Below are 23,808 nucleotides of genomic sequence, written 5' to 3'. Positions count from 1 at the left end.
AACACTGCAGTGTGGTGTTTGTCTGTGTGACAGCAATTTTTATGCCTATGTTTTAAAATGTAGTTCTAAAATTCTTTGGCATCTCCACATAAAGATAATGGGGTCTATCTCCCCTCCTCTTGAATTTGGGCAGACTTCTGACTATTTCAATAACTAGAATACAGCAGAAGTGACACTATGAGACTTCTGAAGCTAGAAAAGACCTGGAAGTATCCATCTAGTCTTGCAACGCTAGCTCTTGAGGGGGCACGCTTTTGGGACACTGCCTCTCTGAACCCAGGGTTCATGGAGAAAAATCCATGCTGCAGGGAAAGGCCACCAAGTAGTTATTCTGGTCGACAGTCACAGTTAAACTGAGCCTTCCTGTCAAACCTGCCCAGGCACCAAACCTGGGAGTGAAGAAACCATCTTAGAAGGGGATCCTCCAGCCCCAGTTGTTTGGTTCCCAGCTATCTTCCTGGCTGAGGCCTCGGACATCATGGAGCACAGATCAATTTTTGCTATGGCCTTTCTGAATTTCTGATCCAAAAAATAATCATGATAAAATGGCTGTTTTATGTGCTAAGTTTTTGCATAATTTATTACACAGTAATAATAAGCAGAAAAGTTGGTCTCACCTCCCAGACTATCAAATTAGTTAAGGTAAGGGACATTACTTTGTCTATCGTCCACAAGATCTGACACAGTACTGAGACAGGTTTCATTAAGGAAGAAAGAAATGAAGAAATTCTGTTAAATGGTTTATTTGATGGTCCATATCGTCCTCTCATTCAGCGGTCCCCAACCTTTTTGGCACCAGGGACTGCTTTTCTGGGAGACCATTTTTCCATGGAGGGAGTTGCGGGGATGATTTCAACCTACATCCTTCACATGCACAGTTCACAATAGGGTTAGAACTCCTACAATAATCTAATGCCACTGCTCATGTGACAGGATGTGGTGCTCAGGCAGTAATGCTCGCTCGCACACCACTCACCTTCTGCTATGTGGCCCAGTTCCTAACAGACCACTGACCGGTACCAGTCTGAGGCTGGGGGCGAGTAGGTGGGGACCCCTGCTGTAGTTCTTCTTGTCTTTATCCCCAGTGTTTTGTGGCCCTGAAGAAGTTGTTTTTTGAATTCAGAGAATAGTATTTATCTTACTGAATTCCTGTAAAAATTGAACCAGTGAACCAGTATGCAATGAACTTGTACAGTGATCTTATCCAGGCCCACTAAATGTTTGCTGAACCCATATATGGAAGATAGCAATTGCTAACATTTACTGAGTTCTCAGTGTAAATGAAGCATTGCTCTAAATGCTTCCTCCAATTACCCCATAAAATCCTCACAACTACCTTGTGGGCTATGCACTATTGTAAAGAGGAGGACATGGAGATGTGAGGTAACCAGGTCAGATCACACAGTTCACAAGAAACAGGGTCACCTGTTATCTGTGCGAAGGTCACAAGCTCCTCAAGGGAAAGGTCTGAATCTTCTCCTACCCTCCCCCCAGGTAGGAGCTGCATGCTATAGATACTCTTTAGCTTGGCTTCAAATCCAGACATTTCTCCTTAGTGGTCAACCCTGCTTGAAATCTTCTTAGGAAAGGCTTCAGGCCCCTGCCTACTTGGTGACAGTTTAGGGAGATAAGATATCAAAAAGTTAGGAAAAGCAGACCTAAGAGAAATCAAGAGTCAGCACTCTGGTAGCACTACAGGGAAAAGGAGTACAATTGTTCTTCCTCTTTGGAAGGATGAAAAAGAAAATATGGACTTCAGTGGTACTGTGCAGGCATGAAGTTAACCATCAGGAGTTATCTCTGACTTTTAGAGGGTCAGACTCTCACATGTGCTTGTGTGTGGCACTGACACCATTCCCATGAGGAAAGCACTAGTGCAGCCTCTCCAACAAGAAGGCAGTCAGTCCCACAAAGAAGACTATTCAGGCACGGCTCGGGGACAGGCCAGGATAAATGACTTGAGTCTTATCTTAGACAGAAGAGAATTTAAGTTCTTATCTTTAGCAGTTCTAACTTCTCACTACTCTTATTCTTACTGCCATATTGAAGAGATTGTTCAATCTGTAGAAAAGCATTTAAAATAATGCTGAAAAATATTCTGAGTGAAATCCTTATAATAGTAATAATATATCCCCAAAATAGCCACCAGTGTGAGGAATAAATATGGTCATATTGTTTATATTTTTTCAGTTGATTACTCATATAAACAGAAAGTCCAGTAACCACTTACTAAATGCCTGCTATGTTCCAGAAATTCTCAGGTGTTGGGAATATGACAGTGAACAAAACAAAGATCTCCAGTCTCATAGAGTTTAATTTCTAGCAGAGGTCAAATAATAGATGTAATAAATAAGTAAATAATTTAGCATAATGAAGGTATTAAGTTTTAAGAATAAAAAAACAATAAAGCGGCTGGGCGCAGTGGCTCGCGCCTGTTATCCCAGTACTTTGGGAGGCCAAGATGGGTGGATCACAAGAAGTTCAAGACCAGCCTGGCCAAGATGGTGAAATCCTGTCTCTACTAAAAATACAAAAATTAGCCAGGTGTGGTGGTGAGTGCCTGCAATCCCAGCTACTCGGGAAGCTGATGCAGGGGAATTGCTTGAACCCGGGAGGCGAAGGTTGTAGTGAGCAGAGATTGTGCCACTGCACTCCAGCCTGGGCGACAGAGCAAGACTCCATCTCAAAAACAAACAAACAAACAAACAAAAACAATAAAGCAGTTAAAGGGGTCTGAGATGGTAAGAAAGGCTTCACTGAGAATGTGACATTTAAGCAAATCTTGAAGAGAGTGGCCTTGACCTTCAAAAAGTCATAAAAGTTCTGTCTATACCTGTACTCCAGGACAACAGGTGTTCAGTGCCTTACATGTACACAATTAAGATGGATCTCTCAAGTGGTGCTTAAAAGTTTACTCCAAAATGACCTACTGTGTACACTTGCCAAAAAGTAGCAGTGGTTTCTCTCACTGTAAATGTCAAATCTTCCCAGAATTTATACAAACAGGGGTATAATCCAAATAACAGGTTAATGGGATATAGAAGCTAATGGTACATCTGTGGGCCTCAGAACATTTGGAGATGTCATCTTCTTGTTTATTATAAATCTATGTGATGTTCCCAGGAGGCCTTGAGGCAACAAAAAGAAGACTCAGTAAATTTTAATGTTTTCCCTCTATTTTTCTATACTTTGTGGAACCACACCCCTGGGTTCAGGCACATGGCTTTAAGAAATCTCATGTTATCCCAATGCAAAGCCTACACTCAGGATAACTGGGAACATCTTAGGCCTACAGTCCCCAGTTATCGTAAGAATTACTCTTTTAAGATTGAAAAAGATTCCTTAGTATCCAGTAGTGTCTGTAGACAGTAAGCATACAATAAACGTTTTCATAAATAGTAAAGGTTCTGCTTCAAGTAATGGTAGACTATGCAATTCAGACTAACCCTCCAAATGAAGACAACCATCAAAAATGGACAAAATATACAAGAAACAACTTTTTGAAGGCATTGGAGAGGTAACAAGAAAATTAATTAATGATCCAGATTCCAGAAGAAAGTCAAGCCCAGAAAGGTGAGCCCAACATTTGGGGTTGCTTTACCTAAGAGACTATGAGGCTGGACAAAAGTGTGACCATCACAGAACTCTGCAGTAGCGTACACTGGGGGACAACCACTTTGGAAAAGTCTGACATCGAATGAACTTAAAGATATAATACAACTTATCCCCTGGGGACTCCACTCCTAGGTATATAACTCACAGAAAAGTTATGCAAAGCATCCAGAGCCGTTCACGAGAATGCTAACAATGGCATTTTTATAATAGCTGTAAACAGGACAATTCATGTCCATGGTATATTTAGAATACTGAACAAAATGAAAATAAACATATTATAGCGATACACAATAATAAATATGTAGCTATACACAATAATAAATACAAAGCTGAGTGAAAGAAGTCAGATACAAAGGAATATACTGTGGCCAGGCACAGTGGCTCACACCTGCAATCCCAGCACTTTGGGAGGCCGAGGCAGGTGGATCACTTGAGGTCAGGAGTTCAAGACTAGCCTGGCCAACATGGTGAAACCTCATCTCTACTAAAAATACAAAAACTAGCCAGGAATGGTGGTGCACGCCTGTAGTCCCAGCTAATCAGGAGGCTGAGGCATGAGAATTGCTTGAATTCAAGAGACAAGAGGTTGCAGTGAGCTGAGATTGCACCACTGCACTCCAGCCTGGGCAACAGATCAAGACTCTGTCTCAAAAATTAAAAAAACAAATAAAAAACAAAAACAAAAAAACCCTGATATACTGTGTATAATTCCATTTACATAAGGTTCAACAACTTGTCAATGTAATCGTCTCTAGTGCTTGGGAATGCCCATTAAGGTAGACATGATTATTATAAAAAGAACAGTGGCTATCTTTGGGAGAGGTAAGCATTACGATTACAAGAGGGTACAAAATAGGCTTCTGAGGGTGGTGGCAACATTCTACTTGTTGATTTTGGTGTACAATATATGTATATTTCACAATAAAAGGTTTTAAAAACTATTAGCATGTTGCACATGTCACTGGCTCATTCTTCTCATTTCTGCAAAGTATTTTATTATATGGATATACAAAATTTGTTTATCCATTCACCTACTGAAAGACATTTAGGTTCTTTCAACTTTTTGGCTATTACAAATAAAGCTGCTATGAACATTCATATATAAGCCTTTCATTTCTCTTGGGTAGCTACGGCTGTGATTGAAATGCCTGAGTCATATGCTACTGTATGTTTAGCTTTTCAGAGATGAACAAATTGTTTCAATTAGGTTGCTCTAATTCACATTCCCATTAGCAATATATGACAGTTCAAGCTTCTCCACATCCTTGCTTGCAGTTAGTACAGTTTTTGTAGTTAGTCATTTCAGTGAGTGTATAGTGGTATCGCATTCTGGTTCTAATTGACATTTAATCTGCAACTGGTTTTAATTTGCAATGATGTGGAGCACCTTTTAATGCGCTTATTTGCCATCCATGTATCTTCTTATGTAAAATGTGTTCAAATCTTTTGCCCATTTTAAAAAAATCAGACTGTTTTTCGTATTATTGAGTTTTGAGCACACTGACTATGTTATCCCACTGCCTTCTGGCCTTTATTGTTTCTGCTAGGAAGTCAGTTGTTAATCTTGGAGGTTCCTTTGAAAGTGATAGATTATTTTTCTCTTCTTTCAAATTATCTCTGTCTTTTTCCACATTTTTCCTATAATATGTTTATCTATGGCTCTCTTTGTGTTTACCTAATTCGGAGATCATTGAGTTTCCTGGATGTGTAGGTTATTGTTTGTCAATAAATTTGGGAAGTTTTCAGCCATTATTTCTTCCAGTATTTTTTCACCTGACTCTTTCCCTCTTCTTCCCTCCCCTCCCCTCCTCCTGATAATCCTGATACTCACATTACATGTGTATCAGTGTACTTAATGGTATCTCACCTTTCTCTGAGGTTCTGTTTACTTTTCTTCATTCTTTTTTCCTGTTCTTTGGAACGCATAATCTCTATTGACCAATCCTTAAGCTCAGAAATTCCTTCTGCTGCCAATTCAAATCTGTTGTTGAGCACTTCTAATATATTTTTAAATTTTAGTTATTGTACTTTAAACTCCAGAATTTCCATTAAAAAATCTATCTTTATTGATATTCTCTATTTGATAAAACATTATCACTATACCTTCCTTTACCTTTTTTAGTCAAGCTTTCCTTCAGTTCTGTGAACATATTTATAATGGTTACTTTAAAATCATTTCCTATTAAAGCCAACATCTGGCCACTCTCATGGGCAGTTTCTGTTGCCTGGTTATTTTTATTTTATGTTTTTGGTTTTTTTTTTTCAGTGCATGGGTCACACTTTCCTGTTTCCTTGCATGACTCAAAAAATTTTTTGTTGGAAACTGAATATTTTAGATAATATATTGTAGGAACACTGGATAATGAATACCCCACTCTGAGCTTTGTTTTTGCTTGTCTGCTTGTCTAGTGACTAGTTGAATTATTTTAGTGAAGTCTATTCCTCCCCTACAGTGTCCAGCCTCTGATGTTGCTCTTCAGGATGGTACAGCTTTGGGTATGCCTACAGTCACCTGGGGATGACAGTGGTACTGGTAGGGCTCCTTTCCATCTTTTCCTGACTTTGGAGCTGGAGAGTAAGGACAATGGCAAGCTTCTCTCCAAGCGATTCTCACATACTAGGAGCTGAGAATTCAGTGGGAATGGGGAGTAGCTGCAGTCTGGTCCTCTCAGCTTGCCTCTTCTGGCATGGACCTACCACCTTAATAAGGGCCCAATATTCTCTGCATGGGAGAAGGGTTATAAAGGACCCAATATTTTCTGTATGCTACACCTAAGGTAGAACCTCCATTCCAAGAGTAAGAGTTCAGTAGAAGAAGGGAGCTTCCACCTCTCAGTCACATTCACCTGGGATTTAACTTCAGCAACAGGCACCAAGGGGCAGGATGAGAGTTGTTAAGTGCTATCTCAACTGGAAAAAAAAAAAAAAAAAAAAAAAAAGCCTTTGATTGGGAGCCAAGGAGGGAAAGAGCCTCGTGTTGTTGGCTGCAGTTATCTAGAGTGGAGTCACTACCTTGCTGAGCTGGGAGTGGGGAGGGTGGAAGAAGTCTTGGTTCAAATATCACAGAATCTCACCTTTCTTACTAAATTTTCTAAAAGAGATGTTTCTTCATTTGCTCTTTGTCCTGAGGACCATTTCCAGAGACTCTAAATGGTCGGAGATTTTAACAGTGTTTTTCTCCTTCAAGCAGCAGAGACAGAAAAAATAATAACTTTCACTAGTTTCACTGGGGAATGTGTCAGCAGAACTCCTCATGCTATTATGCCAGAAGTCAATCTTCCTATTGAGTTCCAACAGTTCTTTATATATTGCAGATAAAGCTCTTTACTGGACTGTGATTTGCAAATATTTTCTCCCAGTATGTAAGCTGTCTTTTCATTCTCTTAATCCTGTCTTTGGAAGAAACCAAAGTTTTATGTTTTGATGCACTCCAACTGATCAAAATTTTCTTTTATGGACTGTATTTTTGATGTCATATCTAAAAAATCTTTACCTAAATGAAGATAACAAATATTTTCTCAATTTTTTCCAGAAATTTTATAATTTTACATGTTACATTTAGGTCTCAAAATGATACATTTTTAATTAAATTTATATATATGGTATAAGTTAGTTTTGTAATAATTTGCAATAGAAGTCAATGTTTTTTCCCATTTTTCTTTTTTTAAAAAAATCCCTAGCCAATTGTTCCAGCATGTGTTAAAAAGATTATTCTTTCTCCATTTACCATTGCACCTTTGCCAAATTTCAGTTAACCAAGTATGTCTGAGTTGATTTCTCAAGTCACTATGATGTTACATTGATCTATTTGTCTAATTTTACAACAATACTAGGATGTCTTGCTTATGATAGCTTCATAATTACCCTTCAAATCAGGTAACATACATCCCTTAACTTTGTTCTTTTATGAAGTAATTTTGGCTACTTTATAACTTTTCCATTTCTATATACATTTTAGAATTATTTTGCAACGTTCACTCATCAATTCTAGCAGTTTTGTAGATTTCATAGGATTTTCTAATCCTACAAATTTAGGATGTCTGTTTAATGGCAGACAACGATTATGTTGTCTGCCAGCCTGGTGGCTCACACCTTTAATTCCAGCACTTTGGGAGGCCAAGATGGGAGGATCACTTGAGCCCAGGAGTTCAAAGCCAGCTTAGGCAACATAGTGGGAATGTCTCTCTCTCTCAAAAAAAAAAAAAAAAAAAAATTGCTGGGTGTGGTGGTGCACACCTGTAGTCCCACCTACTTGGTATTTCGGAGGCTGAGGCAGGAAGATCGCTTGAGTCTGGAAGGTTGATGCTGCAGTGAGCCATGATTGAACCACTGCACTCCAGCCTGCATGACAGGGAGACTCAAAAAAATTAATAATAAAAATTTAAAAATTAAGGCTGGTGCAGTGGCTCATGCCTGTAATCGCAGCACTTCGGGGGGCCGAGACAGATGGATCACAAGGTCACGAGATTGAGACCATCTTGTCTAACACCGTGAAACCCCGTCTCTACTAAAAATACAAAAAATTAGCCAGGCATGGTGGCACGCACCTGTAGTCCCAGCTACTCAGGAGGCTGAGGCAGGAGAATCGCTTGAACCTCGGAGGCAGAGGTTGCAGTGAGCCAAGATTGTGCCCTGCACTCCAGCCTGGGCAACAGAGTGAGACTCCACCTCAAAATAAAAATAAATAAATAAATAAATAAATAAATAAATAAAAATTTAAAAATTTAATGGAGAATTACTTCTTGCTTTCCAATTTGAATGGGTTTATTCCTTCTTCGTGCCTTACTGCAATGACTAGAACCTCTAGTACAATGTTAATCAGTTCTAAGAGCAGGCATTCTTGCCTGTTGATAATCTTAGAGGAAAAGCATTTGGTCTTTCACAGTTAAATATGACATTTGCTATAGAGTTTTCACTGATGCTCTTTATTAGATTATTAGAAAGTCCTTTATATTCCTCATTTGAGGAAATTCCCTTCTAGTCCTAGTTTGCTGAAAGTTATGAGAAATCAATGTTGAGTTTCGCCATATGCTTTTCCTGGTTCTATTTAGATAATCATATGGTTTTCCTTTTTTTAGTTTGTAAATATAATGGATTGCAATGATTGATTTTTCAATTGATTGATTTCCAACCTTGAGTTCCTGAGATAACCTCACTTGGTCACTTTATATTACCCTTTTTATTTATTGTTCGGTTTGCTAAAATTTTGTTGAGAATTTTTTTCTTTATGGTCAGGATGGACGGTGGGCTTTAGTTGTTTTTTCTTGTAATGTCCTTGCCTGGTTTTGGTATCAGATGGCTTCATACATTGAGATGAGAAGTCTTCTCTCCTCATTATTTTCTGGAATAGTGTGTAAATTGTTGTATTTTTTTTTTTCCTTAGATGTTTTGTAGAACTCATCAGTGAACCCAGCTGGGCCTGGAGTTTTGTTTGACAAAACAAAATTTAACATTTTGTTTAACTAAAAGTATCATTTCTTTAATAAATACAGTGTTGCTCACATTATCTAGTTCTTCATGAGCTCGTTAGTTTGTATATGTCTTAGGCTGTTTTGTGCTGCTATAACAAAATACACTGACTGGTCAATCTATAATAAACAAGAATTTATTGGCTCATGGTTCTGGAGGCTGGGAAATCAAGAGTGATGTGCTAGCATCTGGTGAGGGCTTTCTTGCTGTGTCATTCCGTGGCAGAAGGGAAAAAGAGGGCAGGAGAAAGCAAGAAGGGGCCAAAATTGTTTTTTGTTTTTGTTTTTTTTTTTTAGATGGAGTCTCACTCTATTACCCAGGCTGGGGTGCAGTGGCACAATCTCGGCTCACTGCAAGCTCTGCCTCCCGGGTTCATGCCATTCTCCTGCCTCAGCCTTCCGAGTAGCTGGGACTACAGGCACGTGCCACCACACCCAGCTAATTTTTTTGTATTTTTTTAGTAGAGATGGGGTTTCACCATGTTAGCCAGGATGGTCTTGATCTCCTGACCTCATGATCCACCCGCCTCGGTCTCCCAAAGTGCTGGGATTACAGGCGTGAGCCACTGCACCTGGCAAAATTGTCTTTTTATAATGACCCCCTCCCATGATAACAAAACCATTTCTGCAATAATGGGATTAATCCATTTATAAAGACACATCTCTCATGATGTAAACAGCTCTTAAAGGTGCCACCTTCCAACATTTCTGCATTGGGGATCAAGTTTCCAACACATGAACTTTGGAAGACACATTCAAACCATGTAGTATCTTTCAAGGTATCTGTCCATTTCATCTAACTTGCCAAATTTATTGGCATAAAGTTGTTTTTAATGGTAACTGACTTTTAATTTCTGAAGAATCTGTAGTGATGTCACCTGTCTTTATTCCTAATATTCCTATGCCTTCTTTTTTTTTTCCCCTCCAATCTGTTTGACTAGAGGTTTATCAATTTTACTGATTTTTCTCAAAGAACAAACTTGTGGTTTTATTAGCTTTTCTCCATTGTTTTTCCATTTTTTATTGCTTGGACTTATGATTTTATTATTATTACCTCTTTTTCTGTTTATTTTGGGTTTAATTTGCTTTTTTTCCTAGTTTCTTAAGATAGAAGTTGAGATGACCAATTTGATAATTTTCTTCTATTTTAATATAGACAACTAGTGTTGTCAGTTTTCCTTTAAGAAAACTTAAAGATTGCATTATTTGTAACAAATAAATGTCAACATATCACATTTTTATTTTCATACTGGTCAATCTACTTTTTAACTCCTTTTTTGGGGGGGGCGGGGGGCAGGGTCTCACTCTGTCACCCCAGGCTGGAGTGCAGTGGCATGATCTCAGCTCACTGCAACCTCTGCCTCTTGGGTTCAAGTGATTCTCGTGCCCCAGCCCGAGTAGCTGGGATTACAGGTGCACACCACCACACCAGGCTCTTTTTTTTGCATTTTTAGTAGAGACAGAGTTTCACCATGTTGGCCAGTCTGGTCTCAATCTCTTGACCTCAAACGACCCACCCTCGTTGGCCTCCCAAAGTGCTGGGATTACAGGCATAAACCACCACGCCTGGCCTTAACTTATTTTCATTTCTTCATTAGAATTGTATCATTTCCACATATTTGGGGATTTTCCAGACATTTTATTTTTGTCTCATATGTTTTTGTCCCTTTGTTCTCTCTTCACCACTTTCTTTTTCTTCCTTCTTTTCAATTAACTAAATTGTTTTTAATGATTCCCCTATATTTCCTTTGTTGGCTTATTAACTATAATTTTATTTGTGGGGGGAAAGAAATTAGGGTTTATATTATGCATCTGTAACTTAATGCAGTTTTCCTTCATGTAATGTACTTACTTCATAGCACATAAGAAACTTACAATGGTATAATTTCATTTGCTGAATCCTGAACTTTGTGTGATTGTTTTATTTTGACATGTGTTATAAACTCCACTATAAACTGTTATTATTTCTGCTTTAGGAAATCAATTATCTTTTAAATACATTCAAAAATAACAAAAAAGTTTATTAATACATTGTATTTTCATCTCTTACAAGTTATTTTCTGGTCCCTTTTATATCTTCTATATCTCTACTTAATATGTTAAACTGGCCTCGACTTTCTTGACCGTACGGCATATAGCTGTGATGTTCTTTTGCACTTATTCTATTATTTGTGTCATTTCTGATTCTATTTCTATCATTTTTTTCTTCCTCTTGCAGGATGTATTTTCTGGGCGGTTTTTTTTTTTTTTTTTTTTTTTTTTATTTATTTATTTTTTTGGTACTTCATTCTAGGAGACAGTTATTTGGAAACTGAGGCTTTTTTTTTTTTTTTTGAGATGGGATCTCGCTCTGTTGCCCAGGCTGGAGTGCAGTGGCAGGATCTCGGCTCACTGCAAGCTCCACCTCCCAGGTTCACGCCATTCTCCTGCCTCAGCCTCAGCCTCCTGAGTAGCTGGGACTACAGGCACCTGCCACCACGCCCGGCCAATTTTTTGTATTTTTAGTAGAGATGGGGTTTCACCATGTTAGCCAGGATGGTCTCCATCTCCTGACCTAGTGATCCACCTGCCTCAGCCTCCCAAAGTGCTGGGATTACAGGCATGAGCCACTGTGCCCAGCCGGAAACTGAGGCTTTTAAGCTTCAATAGGTAAGATGAGACCAGCCTTTAGTCTAGGGTTAATTTTGCTCCCCTATGAGGCTCTATTTTCCTGACTACTCTATCCAGCACCCTTTGTAAAATGAATTGTTCTACTCTGGCTAGCAGGAACACAAACTACTCGCTTCCTTGTGTGAACTCCAATGATTGCTCCCTCTGCTCCTTTCAGGTGGTTCTTTCTCCAACCTTGGTAATTTTCCCATGCATGCCGAAGTACTCAGCTTATGTCTCAAGGGGGACGCTCTTGAGATCTGCAAGCCTTTTTTCTGTGCAGCTCTCTCCTCTTTTGTACTCTGCCTTATGAACTTCATCGACTTTAGCCTCTCTGGACTCCCACCTCTGTTCCCTCAACTCAGAGAAATCTCTGGTTTCTCTCTTAGTTCTCTTTCCTTAGGCTGCAATCTGGAATCTCTCTCCAGATATCAGCTAGGGGAATCATAAAACACAACTCATTTTTGTTCCTTCTTTCAGCATTGTTGCCCTTCACTGCTTCATGACTAGTGTCTGAAAACTATTGTTTTATTACATACAGTATTGTCAGGTCTTTTAGTTGTTTCGGATGAAAAGGTAAATCTTGTTCCTATTCTTTTAGTTAAGCTGAAAGTAAACATCAACCACTTTGGGAGGCAAGGGTTTTTATTTCAGTGTTAAATGATTAATTTTAAGGGAAGTGAGTAACGATGCTACTTAAACTTTCAACTCTTGGAGATCTGAGTTCAAATTCCAGTACTGTTACCTTGGGTAAATTACCACACTTTTTGATTCCCAGTTCCCTAGCTGATAAAACAGAACTAATAATACCTACCTGATAAGGTGTGAGGATTGAGTGAGATATAAACAATTTACCACATATCAGAGGCACACCTCTTAAATTTTAGTGTCCTTCTCTTTCCTCTAAAAATGAGTATCAGAAGCTATTTGTTAGAGCCCTACCTATATTGATAAGAGTGATTCCAACCCTTTTCCTCTCTCAAATGTCTAAGACCCTATCTGTTATAGAAAAACAACAGCAACAATTTTTTTTTTTACCTTAATATGCTATTGAAAGGCCAGACATAAAATATAATTCTGGGCAAACTGCCTGTGATTTTTCACTCTGTGAAACTAAGTGGGAAGGGGGAGCCTCGTGTCCTGTCCTGTCTACTTCTGGTTTGGATTTTGAAGTTTTTAAAGTGGGGAACAATCCAGAATTCCAGCTCTGTCAGGAAAAAAAACAAACAAATGAAACAGATGACAAATCATTTGTCTAGGACCTGAAGCCAAACTGGCTTCAATAGCTGCTGGGATAGTAGTAGGAGCCAATTTCCTGCAGTATTTACAAAATCATTTGTAAGAATAATATTTTCCAGACTTTTATAGGAAAAATTAAGTGCGAATTTTTGGTCTGCAGACTCCATAAAGTTAGCAGGCATCCAACAAGCAGCTGCTGAGAACACCACCTCCCATCCTCACTCCACTCCCTTTATAAAGGCCTGACATACACTCAGATGGAGGATAAGCTGTAGTCTTTGCTCTTCAAATATATACCACAACCTAAAAGAGCAACAGATGAATACATAGTTAATCAGAATCAAATGAAATGTGCTTTATTGGGGGTATTAGCAAACTGCTGCACTAAGACAGAGAGAAAAGGGTTATCTGGATAAAGATGGAGGAACTTAGTTACAGCTTCTCGCTGACTACATTGGGCCTGTCTAGTAAATTTGTCCATATTGAATAGGCTTTGGCTGCTCTAGCTGGAAAAGCCCTTTCAGTGGGAGTTAAAGCAGCAAATGGCATGGTATTAGCAACTGAGAAGAGCAGAAATCTATTCTATATGATGAGCAAAGTGTACACAGAGTGGAACCAATTACCAAACATACAGGTTTGGTGTATAGTGGCATGGGTGCAGATTACAGAATGCTTGTGCATGGAGTTCAAAAGCTAGCTGAGCAATACTATCCTGTTTACCAAGAACCCATTCCCACAACTCAGCTGGTAGAGAAATTAGCTTCTGAGATCCAAGAATACACCGAGTCTGGTGGTATTTGTCCATTTGCAGTCTTTCTACCTATTTGTGGTTGTGGGGGACAGACATATTTACTCAGGCAGATCCATCTGGAGCTTTCTTTGAATGCCACAGCAATGGGAAAGAACTGTGTGACTGGGAAAACTTTCTTTGAGAGAAGATACAATGAAGATCTGAAACTTAAAATGCCATTCATATAGCCATCTTAACCCTAAAGGAAAGTGTTAAAAGGCAAATGACAGAAGATAACATAGAAGTTGGAATCTGCAATGAAGCTGTATTTAGGAAGTTTAGTTCATCTAACTGAAGTTAAGGATTACTTGGCTGCCACGGCATAATAATGAAGTGACTGAAAAATCCAGAATTTCAGATATTCTATCTACTTAAACATGTTTAAAGGATGTTTTGTTTTGCAGGCTCTTTTTAGATTTATTTCTATATGGTTAAAAACCAATGTTTTAAAAATGACACTTATAAGGCCAGGCACAGTGGCCCACGCCTATAACTGGAGAACTTTGGGAGGCTTAGGAGGGAGGATTGCTTGAGTGTAAGAGTTCAAGACCAGCCTAGGCAACACAGTGAGACCCCTGTCTCTACAAAAAACAAAAACAAAAACAAAATTAATCAGGCATGGTGGCATGTGCCCGTAGTCCCAGCTACCAGGGAAGCTGAGGTGGAAGGATTACTTAAGCCTGGGACGTCAAGGCCACAGTGAGCCATGATCATGCCATTGCACTCCAACCTGGGTGACAGAGTGAGACCCTGTCTCACTTATACACTGCTGGTGGGAATGTAAATTAGTACAACCTCTATAGACAACAGTATGGAGGTGTCTTAAAGAACTAAAAGGAGATCTACCATAAAAGACACTCGTATATATATTTTTATTGTTAACACAGTTCACAATTGCAAAGATATGGAATCAACCAAAGTGCCCATAGACCAATGAGTGGATAAAGAAAATGTGGTATATATGCACCATGGAATACTACTCAGCCATAAAAAATAAAAGATGAAATAATGTCTTTTGCAGCATCTTGGATGGAGCTGGAGGCCATTATTCTAAGTAAAGTAACTCCGGAATAGAAAATCAAATTCTGTATGTTCTCAACTGTAAGTGGGAGCTAAGCTATGGATACACAAGGGTATACAGAGTGATATAATGGACTATGGAGACTCAGAAGGGGAAGGAATAAAAAACTATATATTGGGTACAATGCACACTATTCTGGTGACAGGTGCACTAAAATTTCAGACTTCACCACTATACAATTCATCCATGCAACCAAAAACCACTTGTACCCCAAAAGCTACTGAAATAAAAATAAGTAAATTCATTCCTTAATTAAATGACACATAAAACATAATCAACTAAGATTTTTTAAAGATGAGCAAAACCTTCAAAGACGAGATTGACAGTATTTTAGCATACACAGAAGAGTGGAGAAAAAGAGAATTCTAAATCAAGAGAGAGAAGGATATAATGGGAAATGAAACTGAGATCTGATCTATACAGAATTGGAATATGTCCATTAGAAATATTTTCAGCCGAAAGTAACAGAATTCTTGGGTGATAGAGCCATAAAGCCTGTGATGGTTAATTTTAGGCATCAACTTGACTGGATTAAGGAATATCTAGAGAACTGGTAAGGCATTATTTTGGGGTGTGTCTGTGAGGGTGTTTCCAGAGGAGATTGGCATGTGAGTTAGCGTGGACTAGGCAGAGAAGATCTGCCCTCAATATGGGCAGGCACCTCCAATCCACTGGAGGCCTGGGTAGAATAAAAACAGAAGAAAGGAGAATTGGCTTCTCTTTCTCCCCTGCAGCAGGGATACACTCTTCTCCAACTGCCCGTGGACATTAGGACCCCAGATCCTCTAACCTTGGGACTCCAGGACTTAAACTATCACTCCCCCATCCCACCCCCAGGTTCTCAGACTTGAAAATTCAGCCTTGGACTGAGAATTACACCATCAGTTTCCCTGGTTCCAAGGCTTTTGGACTTGTACTGAGCCAGACCACCAGCATCCCAAGGTCTCCAGGTTATGAATGGCCTGTGGTGGGGTTTCTCAGCCTCCACAATCACATGAGCCAACTCCCTTAATCCCCTCTCATATCTCTCTCTGTGTCTCTCTCTATCCCTCTCATATCTCTCTCTATGTATCTCTCTATCCCTATTGTTCTGCCTCTCTGGGAAACCCTGACTGATACAGAACTTTAAGAAATAGAGGTTTATTTTCTCAAAATGCTCAAATGCAGATGGTTAATGGCACCATTCAGTGGCTCACAGAAGCAGGTTCTTTCTATTTTTCTGACCTGGCATCTTTAATATGCTGGTTTTTCATGTTTGTACTTTTCATTTCATGTCTGCAAGATTGCTGCCACAGATTCAGACCCTACTGACTAATACTAATACCTTGAACAAGAGAAAAAGAAGTAAAAAGAACTTTCCTTTAAGCAGAGAGGGAAGATTTTTCCCAAGTGTTTCCCAGATTTTCCATTACATTTTATTGGCCAAAACAGGGTCACATGGACACCTCCGAGTAAAGGCTGGTTGGAAAAGTATCTGGACAAGAAGAAAGGAAAGACATGAAAGGCCTAGAACAATTATGATTCATCCCTGGGGCTAGGCATGTAACTGTCTTAAACAACATCAGTGTTCCCTCAGCAAGGAAAAACTGCCACTAGTTGAGCAATTAACAATGACTGCAATCCCATTTTTGAATTTTAATCCAAGTTATAGGAAGCGTTTTAGTGGGAAAAAAAAAAAAAGGTCCTCAGATGATTCAATGATGCCTCTAGTTTCATAGATTTATTTATCCTGCCCTTTGGTTCTGAAGAGAGCCTTAGTGCTATCCCTGAGCAGTGACAGGCTATCAAAAACGGCCGACTCAGATTCAGATGCAACTGAATTTCTTCCTGAAGCTTTGCAGATATTATTTACCTTCAATTTTCCCTGAAATAAATAGAAAAATAAGGACTTCTGTTTTTTCCCTTGAGAGCTCAAGATGAAGAAATACATAGCAAAGATATGGCAGGAAAGCACGGGCCAGGAAAGGTAAAGAAAAGAATAGGAGAAAAGAGATAAGGCTTAAAATATGTTTATAGTCTCTTCTCTCCCATTCCTTTTGGCATCCAACCCCATAATGACCAACCACAGGATGTACTTCATGCTTTAAACCTTTGGCACTATAGCTTCAGGGTCCTCTTAGGTGACCAAAAATAATCTGAAAAGAAAATTAATTTAAGAGATCGATTAACTACTGGAAAAAGTTTAATAGACATTGAAGAACTAGACTTCGAAAATTAACTGGTCCTAGTTCAGGGATGGAGGAAAGTAGTAATGCAGGGTGACCTCAGCCAACATAGGTCTACAGGTCTACTTTCTGGAAGCCTGAATCTCTCAAGACAGAAAGGGATGCTGAGTCTAAGCAAGGCAGATAAAGCATGTTGTATGCCTATGGCCTCTATGCCAAGACCAGGGAACATCCTATTATCCACGGTCTGACAAGATTAGAATGTTATGCTCTGCAGAGGCAGCAGGCTGGGGGTGGGGGAGAGTATGGCACAAAACTGAATATTAAAAAAAAAAAAAACTGAACAGGCAAGCTATAGTAGTTTGTGAGCTAAAGAAAGAAGTATAAACTGCTCTTGGCCCTGATGTCCCTGTTGTTGACCAGATGGTATGTGTGTCTGTGGTAATATACTGGGATTTTCAGGTCTGCTGGGACAAAAGATAAAACCCAATACATTATTTCATGTAAAACATATTCGTAGGAGGGACAGATGGAAAAAAAATGGAGAAAGTAAAAGAAAATAGGAAATTCCAGAGTCAAGTGATGTTACGGGGTTTTAAGAAGAGAAGAAATTAATTGTTCTGGATTTAAAGGCTTCACATACAGAGAAACATCTCCTTCCATATCTGTGCAATTATCTTCTACATCATCCTGCCTAAGAAAAACAGAGCATATAAAAAAAAATCAGTGTCTCTGGAAATGTTTACTCCATTGTTATCACCGTTATGATCACTCCAGAGCCTCTCACTTGAACGGCTGGCTTAAAAGGTTGCAATGAAGTCCAAGGAGACTAGTTAACATAAAGTAACACCAGCAAGCAGAGAATGGACAAGGTGGCAGGGAGAGGGAGCAGCAAGAGAGACAGACAGAGAGAGAGAGAGAGAGGGAGAGAGAGAGAGCCCACATAAAACAGCAACAGAATAATTTCCAAAAGACCAGATATAAATTCTTTCCTCCAACCAAAAGTCAATCATTTTCTTCTGTGTGTAAAATAGCACACATTCTTATTCACCACAGCTGTAAGCTTAAGGCCATTCACTCACTACTCTGCTGTAGTCCTATGACACTAGCTATATCATGGCCAACTTACTGCCCCACTTCGGTTTCCAGAAGTCACACACACTAGAGTCAGTTTCATTTCTTTGTAGTTACCCTTTTTGCAACTACAGGGCTATTACAAAGTCACCTGAGGCCACTACTTTAAACAGAAACATAGTACTACAAAGCCCTAGAATCTAAGACAGCACCCCAATCTGAGGGTCATCTCAGTCCTTGACACTCCTTTCTTTGTTAATTCCACAAGAAGAAGAAATTATAGAGCTGGCACCAATGGTGGCTTCAGCACCAATAGTAAAGGGCTGGAGGCAACTGTAAACATCACCTCCACAATGAAGGTAACCTTATTACTCATCACATTCAAAGTGCAGCCCTAAAGAAAATAATCACTTCTTATTCCTTTTCTTGTATTTTTTTCTTGGCCACTCATTTTCAGCTGAGTAAAGTATTCTACTATGTGAAAATGATTACTAGAAGGAGGTGTTAGGAGAGAGAATGTTTATAAGATATCTTAGTAAGAAATGTATACTTTTGCCTTTGGGAAACTTTGTTGCTGTGTCAAACTACTTAATACTCATACAAATAAAAATATGGCTAGGTACCGTGGCTCACACCTGGAATCCCAGAGTCCCGGGAGGCCAATCCAAGAGGATGACTTGAGGCCAGGAGTTTAAGACCAGCCTGGACAACATAGCAACACCTTGTTTCTACAAAAATAAATAAATAAAATAAATATTAGCCAGGCATGGTGGCACATGCCTGTTGTCCCAGCTATTAGAGACTGAGGGGAAATAATTGCTTGAACCAAGGAATTTGAGGTTTCAATGAGCTATGATTGCACCACTGTACTCCAACCCGGGCAACAGAGCTAGACCTCAACTCAAAAAATAAAAAAATAAATCACACGGAGAATTTAAGGAATCTCTGGGCTAATAATTTCTCTGCTCCAAAAACAACATTTGGGCCATTGCTCCAGTGGTCAGTTCCCTTCAGTCCCACAAGAAGCTTCCTAATTAGCACCAAGGGAGAGGTTGTGACACAGGCAAGTGGACGAAGCTCCCTGAGAGTAAAGGACATTGCTTTTCATTACCTATGAAATGTAGAGCACACAGAAGCTCAGGGATATGATAAAATATAAGCAGGAAACAATTACATCAGCATTAACAACTAAATGAAATGTTAGCCTAGATACAATCTACAAGGAGATGAACACTCGAGCACAACAAGAAAATACTGTGTGACATTTGCTCAGTTTGGATTCCATCAAAAACATACATGTTCAGTCTAATAAAAGTTCATTATAAAATCTGAGAGCCAAAAAAATATAAAATTCTAAATTAAATAACAACTGACTGAACAACGAATGAAGGCAAAAAATAAACTAGATATCAACTGAGTGATGACTATGCTTATAGTTCAAGAAAAAAGTTACAGAAGCAAAAGCAGAATTTATGGGAAAATAAAACTAAACCAAAGGTGTTACTTCAAAAATGAGTAATAAAATGGATCCTGAAATTATTTGATGAAAAACTGTTGAGAATTGAATAGATTTGAGACAATCTGTTATCTTGCAAACTCAATCTTTACTCGGTTGCTACTAGTTCTAGGATTTTATTAAAACAGAAAATAGCAATGAAATGACCATAATACCACTGCCCCAAATGCACGGTTTTTCAATCTCAATCTATATAAAAACGTCAGAAAGACTAAGGGGATATATTATTGTTTACTGTAATCAGTTCCAGTGAAAACTTACCATTTCTTCAGGATATAAATAAACTAAAAAACATATTTTGGAATGCAGAGATCTATTTTACTTTATTTATAATGCCAAAAAGTTGTCAATCAATACCTGATTAGTTAGAGGTAGAAAGGTAATCATTCTGATTGTCTTCAAAAACACAAAGTTTCTTTGTGTTTGCTCAAACAACTACACTTTGCAGTCTGTCCCAATGAAATCAAACTGGACTTCTCAATCCACCCCTGCAAATTGGTTATTCACTCAACCTATACATTCATCATTGTATTCTGCTTCATGATAGCTATTTCATTTTACATTTTACATAAAATTTAAAAAAATGACTGCAATTTATAAAAATGAAAAAGTAAATTGTAGAAATACACCTTTTTGACCAGCAAAATTTTACTAAACAATCTCAGCAAATTTCGTAATTCATCTTTCAATATCACAGTCTTTTAATGTCAATGAAAACAATAATTTATGAATTAAAACATCTTTTTAAACCTGACAGGAAAATATATAAGCACAATTTCTGGATAAAGAAAATGAGGTGCAGTTCTCAGGGCTTTAGTACTTCATTTTAAACAGTAAACACAGTACCAACCATCATTTTGATTCCAATGAATACAAAGTTAAGATTAAATTTATTAATCAACTTTGAAGTCTGAAACCAAAATGATCCTTTAACAGCATTGCCAAATAAACAGGTCAGTTCTACAAAGCTAATCATAATGCCAAATTTTGACCAAATGATAAAGTGGCTCTGTTACCATGGTACCAGAGTCTGTCTTTTTGGTGGGTTTCTGTTTGCCGTAACAACCAAGGATTGAATTACATTTAAGCAGAAGTATACAAGGCTTGATGAAATTGAATATGAGGGATTAAGCATTTTTAAAGTATGGGTTATAATTCCTTTTGCAACACAAGTTCTACTGCATAATTTGCACTGGCCTAAAAACTTTTTAGCAACAAAATGTATTTTAAAAATATCATCATCCCTACATGTTACATTAACTGTAGACCACTTCACCTCTTTATTAACATAGAAAAGTATAACTTTTCCCTGAAAAACTGTAAATAGTGACCATATTTCAATCACAGCTGTCCTGAACTACTCTCATTATCAGCAGGACTTTATGGTGTCACCTCTTTATTCTAACAGTAAAAATGGTGACAATGATATTCAAGAAGGTTGGAGAACCTGAATGGAATTAGTGACAAATGGACTTTTTAAACAACCACTGGATTTTTACAGTGTTTTCAGGTGCAAAACATCCATTACATAAGTTAAACAGCTGAGAGGACACAAACTGCCAACTTGCCAAGACTACTTTGTTCCATAGGATTTTGATCCCTTCTAATACAACAATGGCATATAAACTGAGCTATGAAGGATTATGTCCATATAAATGAAAACAAACATCATAAACCTATAGGAAGTTTAAAAGTTTTGTTTTTAAATATTCAAGTGTAATACTTCTGTGAAAGATTAAAACATACATTTCAACTTTATCAGATGTGTCCATTTCCATTTGCCCCTAACTTGCCATTAGCACATAGGTTCACTGGGCTGCCAAATAGCCCAATTAACTGGTCATGAAGAGAGATGATGTTATTAGTTGAAAAAAAGCATGGATACCACGACATTTATCCAAATGGTATGAGACCCATCTTTGCATCCCTGAAGTAAGAATGGCCACTTCTCCAATTAAATTGCTCTACACGAAAGCAGCACTGTCCGTGGAGAGTTACTTCAAATCTATAACATTCCACTACTACAGATACCAATTCAAAACTTTAAAAAAATATATAGACCAAATCCATGTACCCGTGATCCTTTGTAAATCCTAAAATGTAGAAATAATCCTAATTTTAATCAAGAATTATATTGGAATGAACTAAAGACATCTTTTAAAGTAATTTTAAGTGTACTCTTGGTTGTTATTACACTTCTACGTAGATTATATAATATTGCTTGTGGACATAATTTGATCAATAATATATAATAATGTCAGTCACTACAGTGATCCAGAATCTTATTCTGGCTATGGAGGAAGCTTAATTATTAAGCAACATCTTCCTAAAAAGCTTCTGAATTTCTGATTCATAAGAAAAACAAAACAAATGAAAAGAGTATCTCTAACTGAAATAACACTGAAGTTCAAGCTTGGGCCCCCTCCTTTGTGTTCAACATAATTAACTCTTCAAGATGAAACATTTAGTCACATTAATAAATTACAGTCATCTTCAGGAAAACTCTGTGGGCAACTCTGGTGTTACAGTTGTGTATCTTGGATCCAACCTGGGGATGAAATCCTGAAAGTGTTTAGATGCACCAGTACCAAAAACATCAAGGACTTTTCGGTTCATGACAGCAAATCTGTAAAACAAAGAATACAGTAAACAAGTATTAATATAGTTTATAAAATAAAATAATTCATTTTAGTTGACTTATCTTTTGTGGGATGGGAAAGCAGAAAAGGCTAACGTGGCAAAGGATCTAAATTCAATGGCAGATTCAAGTCACATGAAGGCTCTTCTTCGAGATACACTGTCTCATATTTTATTTAAAGAGATAATCCAGTTAGGATTAAGGATTAAAGAGATAATCCCCAGATCTGAAACCGCAGAGATTACAACCATTATTTTAAACCCTTCTAGAATTCTTTCCACTAGACTGTATCAAATAGAAAATTAGGTTCATTATTATTTTTATGATGAATGAATTCACAGGAAACTAAACAATAAATGAGCTAACATTACCAATGAGGCAAAAGCATTAAAAGTAATTTCTCTCATAATTGACACCTTAATGTCTCACAATCAAATGAAAACACATTCAAATGTGCAAACATTTAATGACTAAAAGGCAAACAGCATATAGGTTTTCAAATGTTTAATAGACACAACACAGTAAAAACATACCCTAATGTTATCCATTACCTAACCTAAGATATATAACATTTTTTAAACACACAAATTTAGCTAATGTACAGGATAGACCTTCTGGGTCTCTGTGCTTATTCACAAGCATTTCCTTTCTGGAGAAAACAGCTGAATGAAATTAGTTTTGAATCATTGGCCAGCATTATTCTGAGAGCCTATAAATGTGACTTTCAGTACTTTTCCAAAGTAAGTTCCCTTCCAAAATAATCAACTAGTAAAACTTATTAATGTGCAGAAAACTAAATGACAAAAAATGATTAAACAATAACAATATAAAGGATCTACAGTGACATGGATAAGAGGGAAAGTTCTGAAGCCAGACTGCCTGGTTTATGTTCCAGCTCCTTCATTTACTGAGTGACTCTGGCAAGCTATCTAACCCCTTTGTACATTCTAGTTTCCTCATATGTAAAACAGGGATAATAATAGAACCTAACTCTTACAGTTAGGATTTAAGGATTAAATGCATATTTATGTATACATGGATATTGTATGTGTGCCTCTTAAAACCATATGTTGGACATTGTCAGCACTATACTAGTATTTGCTATTATTATTAATAATGATAGTAATTAATACATGCAATTTACCCAGCGCTACTATAAGCATCTTAATTTTCCTACAACCATACAATGTATGCATTATTGTTTCATTGTAGACCGAAAAAAACTTAGGCTCACGAGGGTAAATAATTTTCCATAGTAACACAGCTGAAGGTAGCAGAGCTGGAATCAAACTTAGGTCTGTCTGACTCCAATGCCCATGCTCTTTCTATTAGGTCAAAATGCCTCCCAAAGAATTAGATTAAGATCAGGGGAGAAAACAAAACAAAGCAAAAATGATATGTAAGGTAGAGGAACATATACTTACAACAAGAAGCAATACAATATGACTATTTCCAAAATGGAAATCAGTTAATTATGTGGAGATGATCTTTAATGAATCTGTTTAATATTTTTAATCAAAAAGAAATGGACAGTGATTCAAATAGTCAGACTTAAGTATTTATGTAGCAGCTA

General features: G+C 37.9%; 1 protein-coding gene and 1 pseudogene across 11 annotated transcripts in view; one reads left to right on the top strand and one right to left on the bottom strand.

The window, feature by feature from the left end:
* The first annotated feature begins 13,389 nt into the window (after window positions 1-13,389).
* LOC100613680 (proteasome subunit alpha type-2-like) lies at window positions 13,390-14,157 on the top strand (annotated as a pseudogene).
* Window positions 14,158-19,893: 5,736 nt separating this feature from the next.
* TMEM135 (transmembrane protein 135) overlaps window positions 19,894-23,808 on the bottom strand; it is a 352,995-nt gene continuing 349,080 nt past the window's right edge. For all 11 annotated transcript variants that reach the window (XM_016921748.3, XM_016921749.4, XM_001175336.8 and 8 more), the window contains one exon: window positions 19,894-22,223. In XM_016921748.3, coding sequence (XP_016777237.3) covers window positions 22,091-22,223 — 133 coding nt within the window. In that variant the 3' untranslated portion in view covers window positions 19,894-22,090. The remainder of the gene's footprint in view (window positions 22,224-23,808) is intronic.

Source organism: Pan troglodytes, chromosome 9 (assembly GCF_028858775.2).
Source record: "Pan troglodytes isolate AG18354 chromosome 9, NHGRI_mPanTro3-v2.0_pri, whole genome shotgun sequence".
In the NCBI taxonomy this organism is placed as follows: domain Eukaryota; kingdom Metazoa; phylum Chordata; class Mammalia; order Primates; family Hominidae; genus Pan; species Pan troglodytes.
This window is presented reverse-complemented; position numbering and strand designations above follow the sequence as displayed.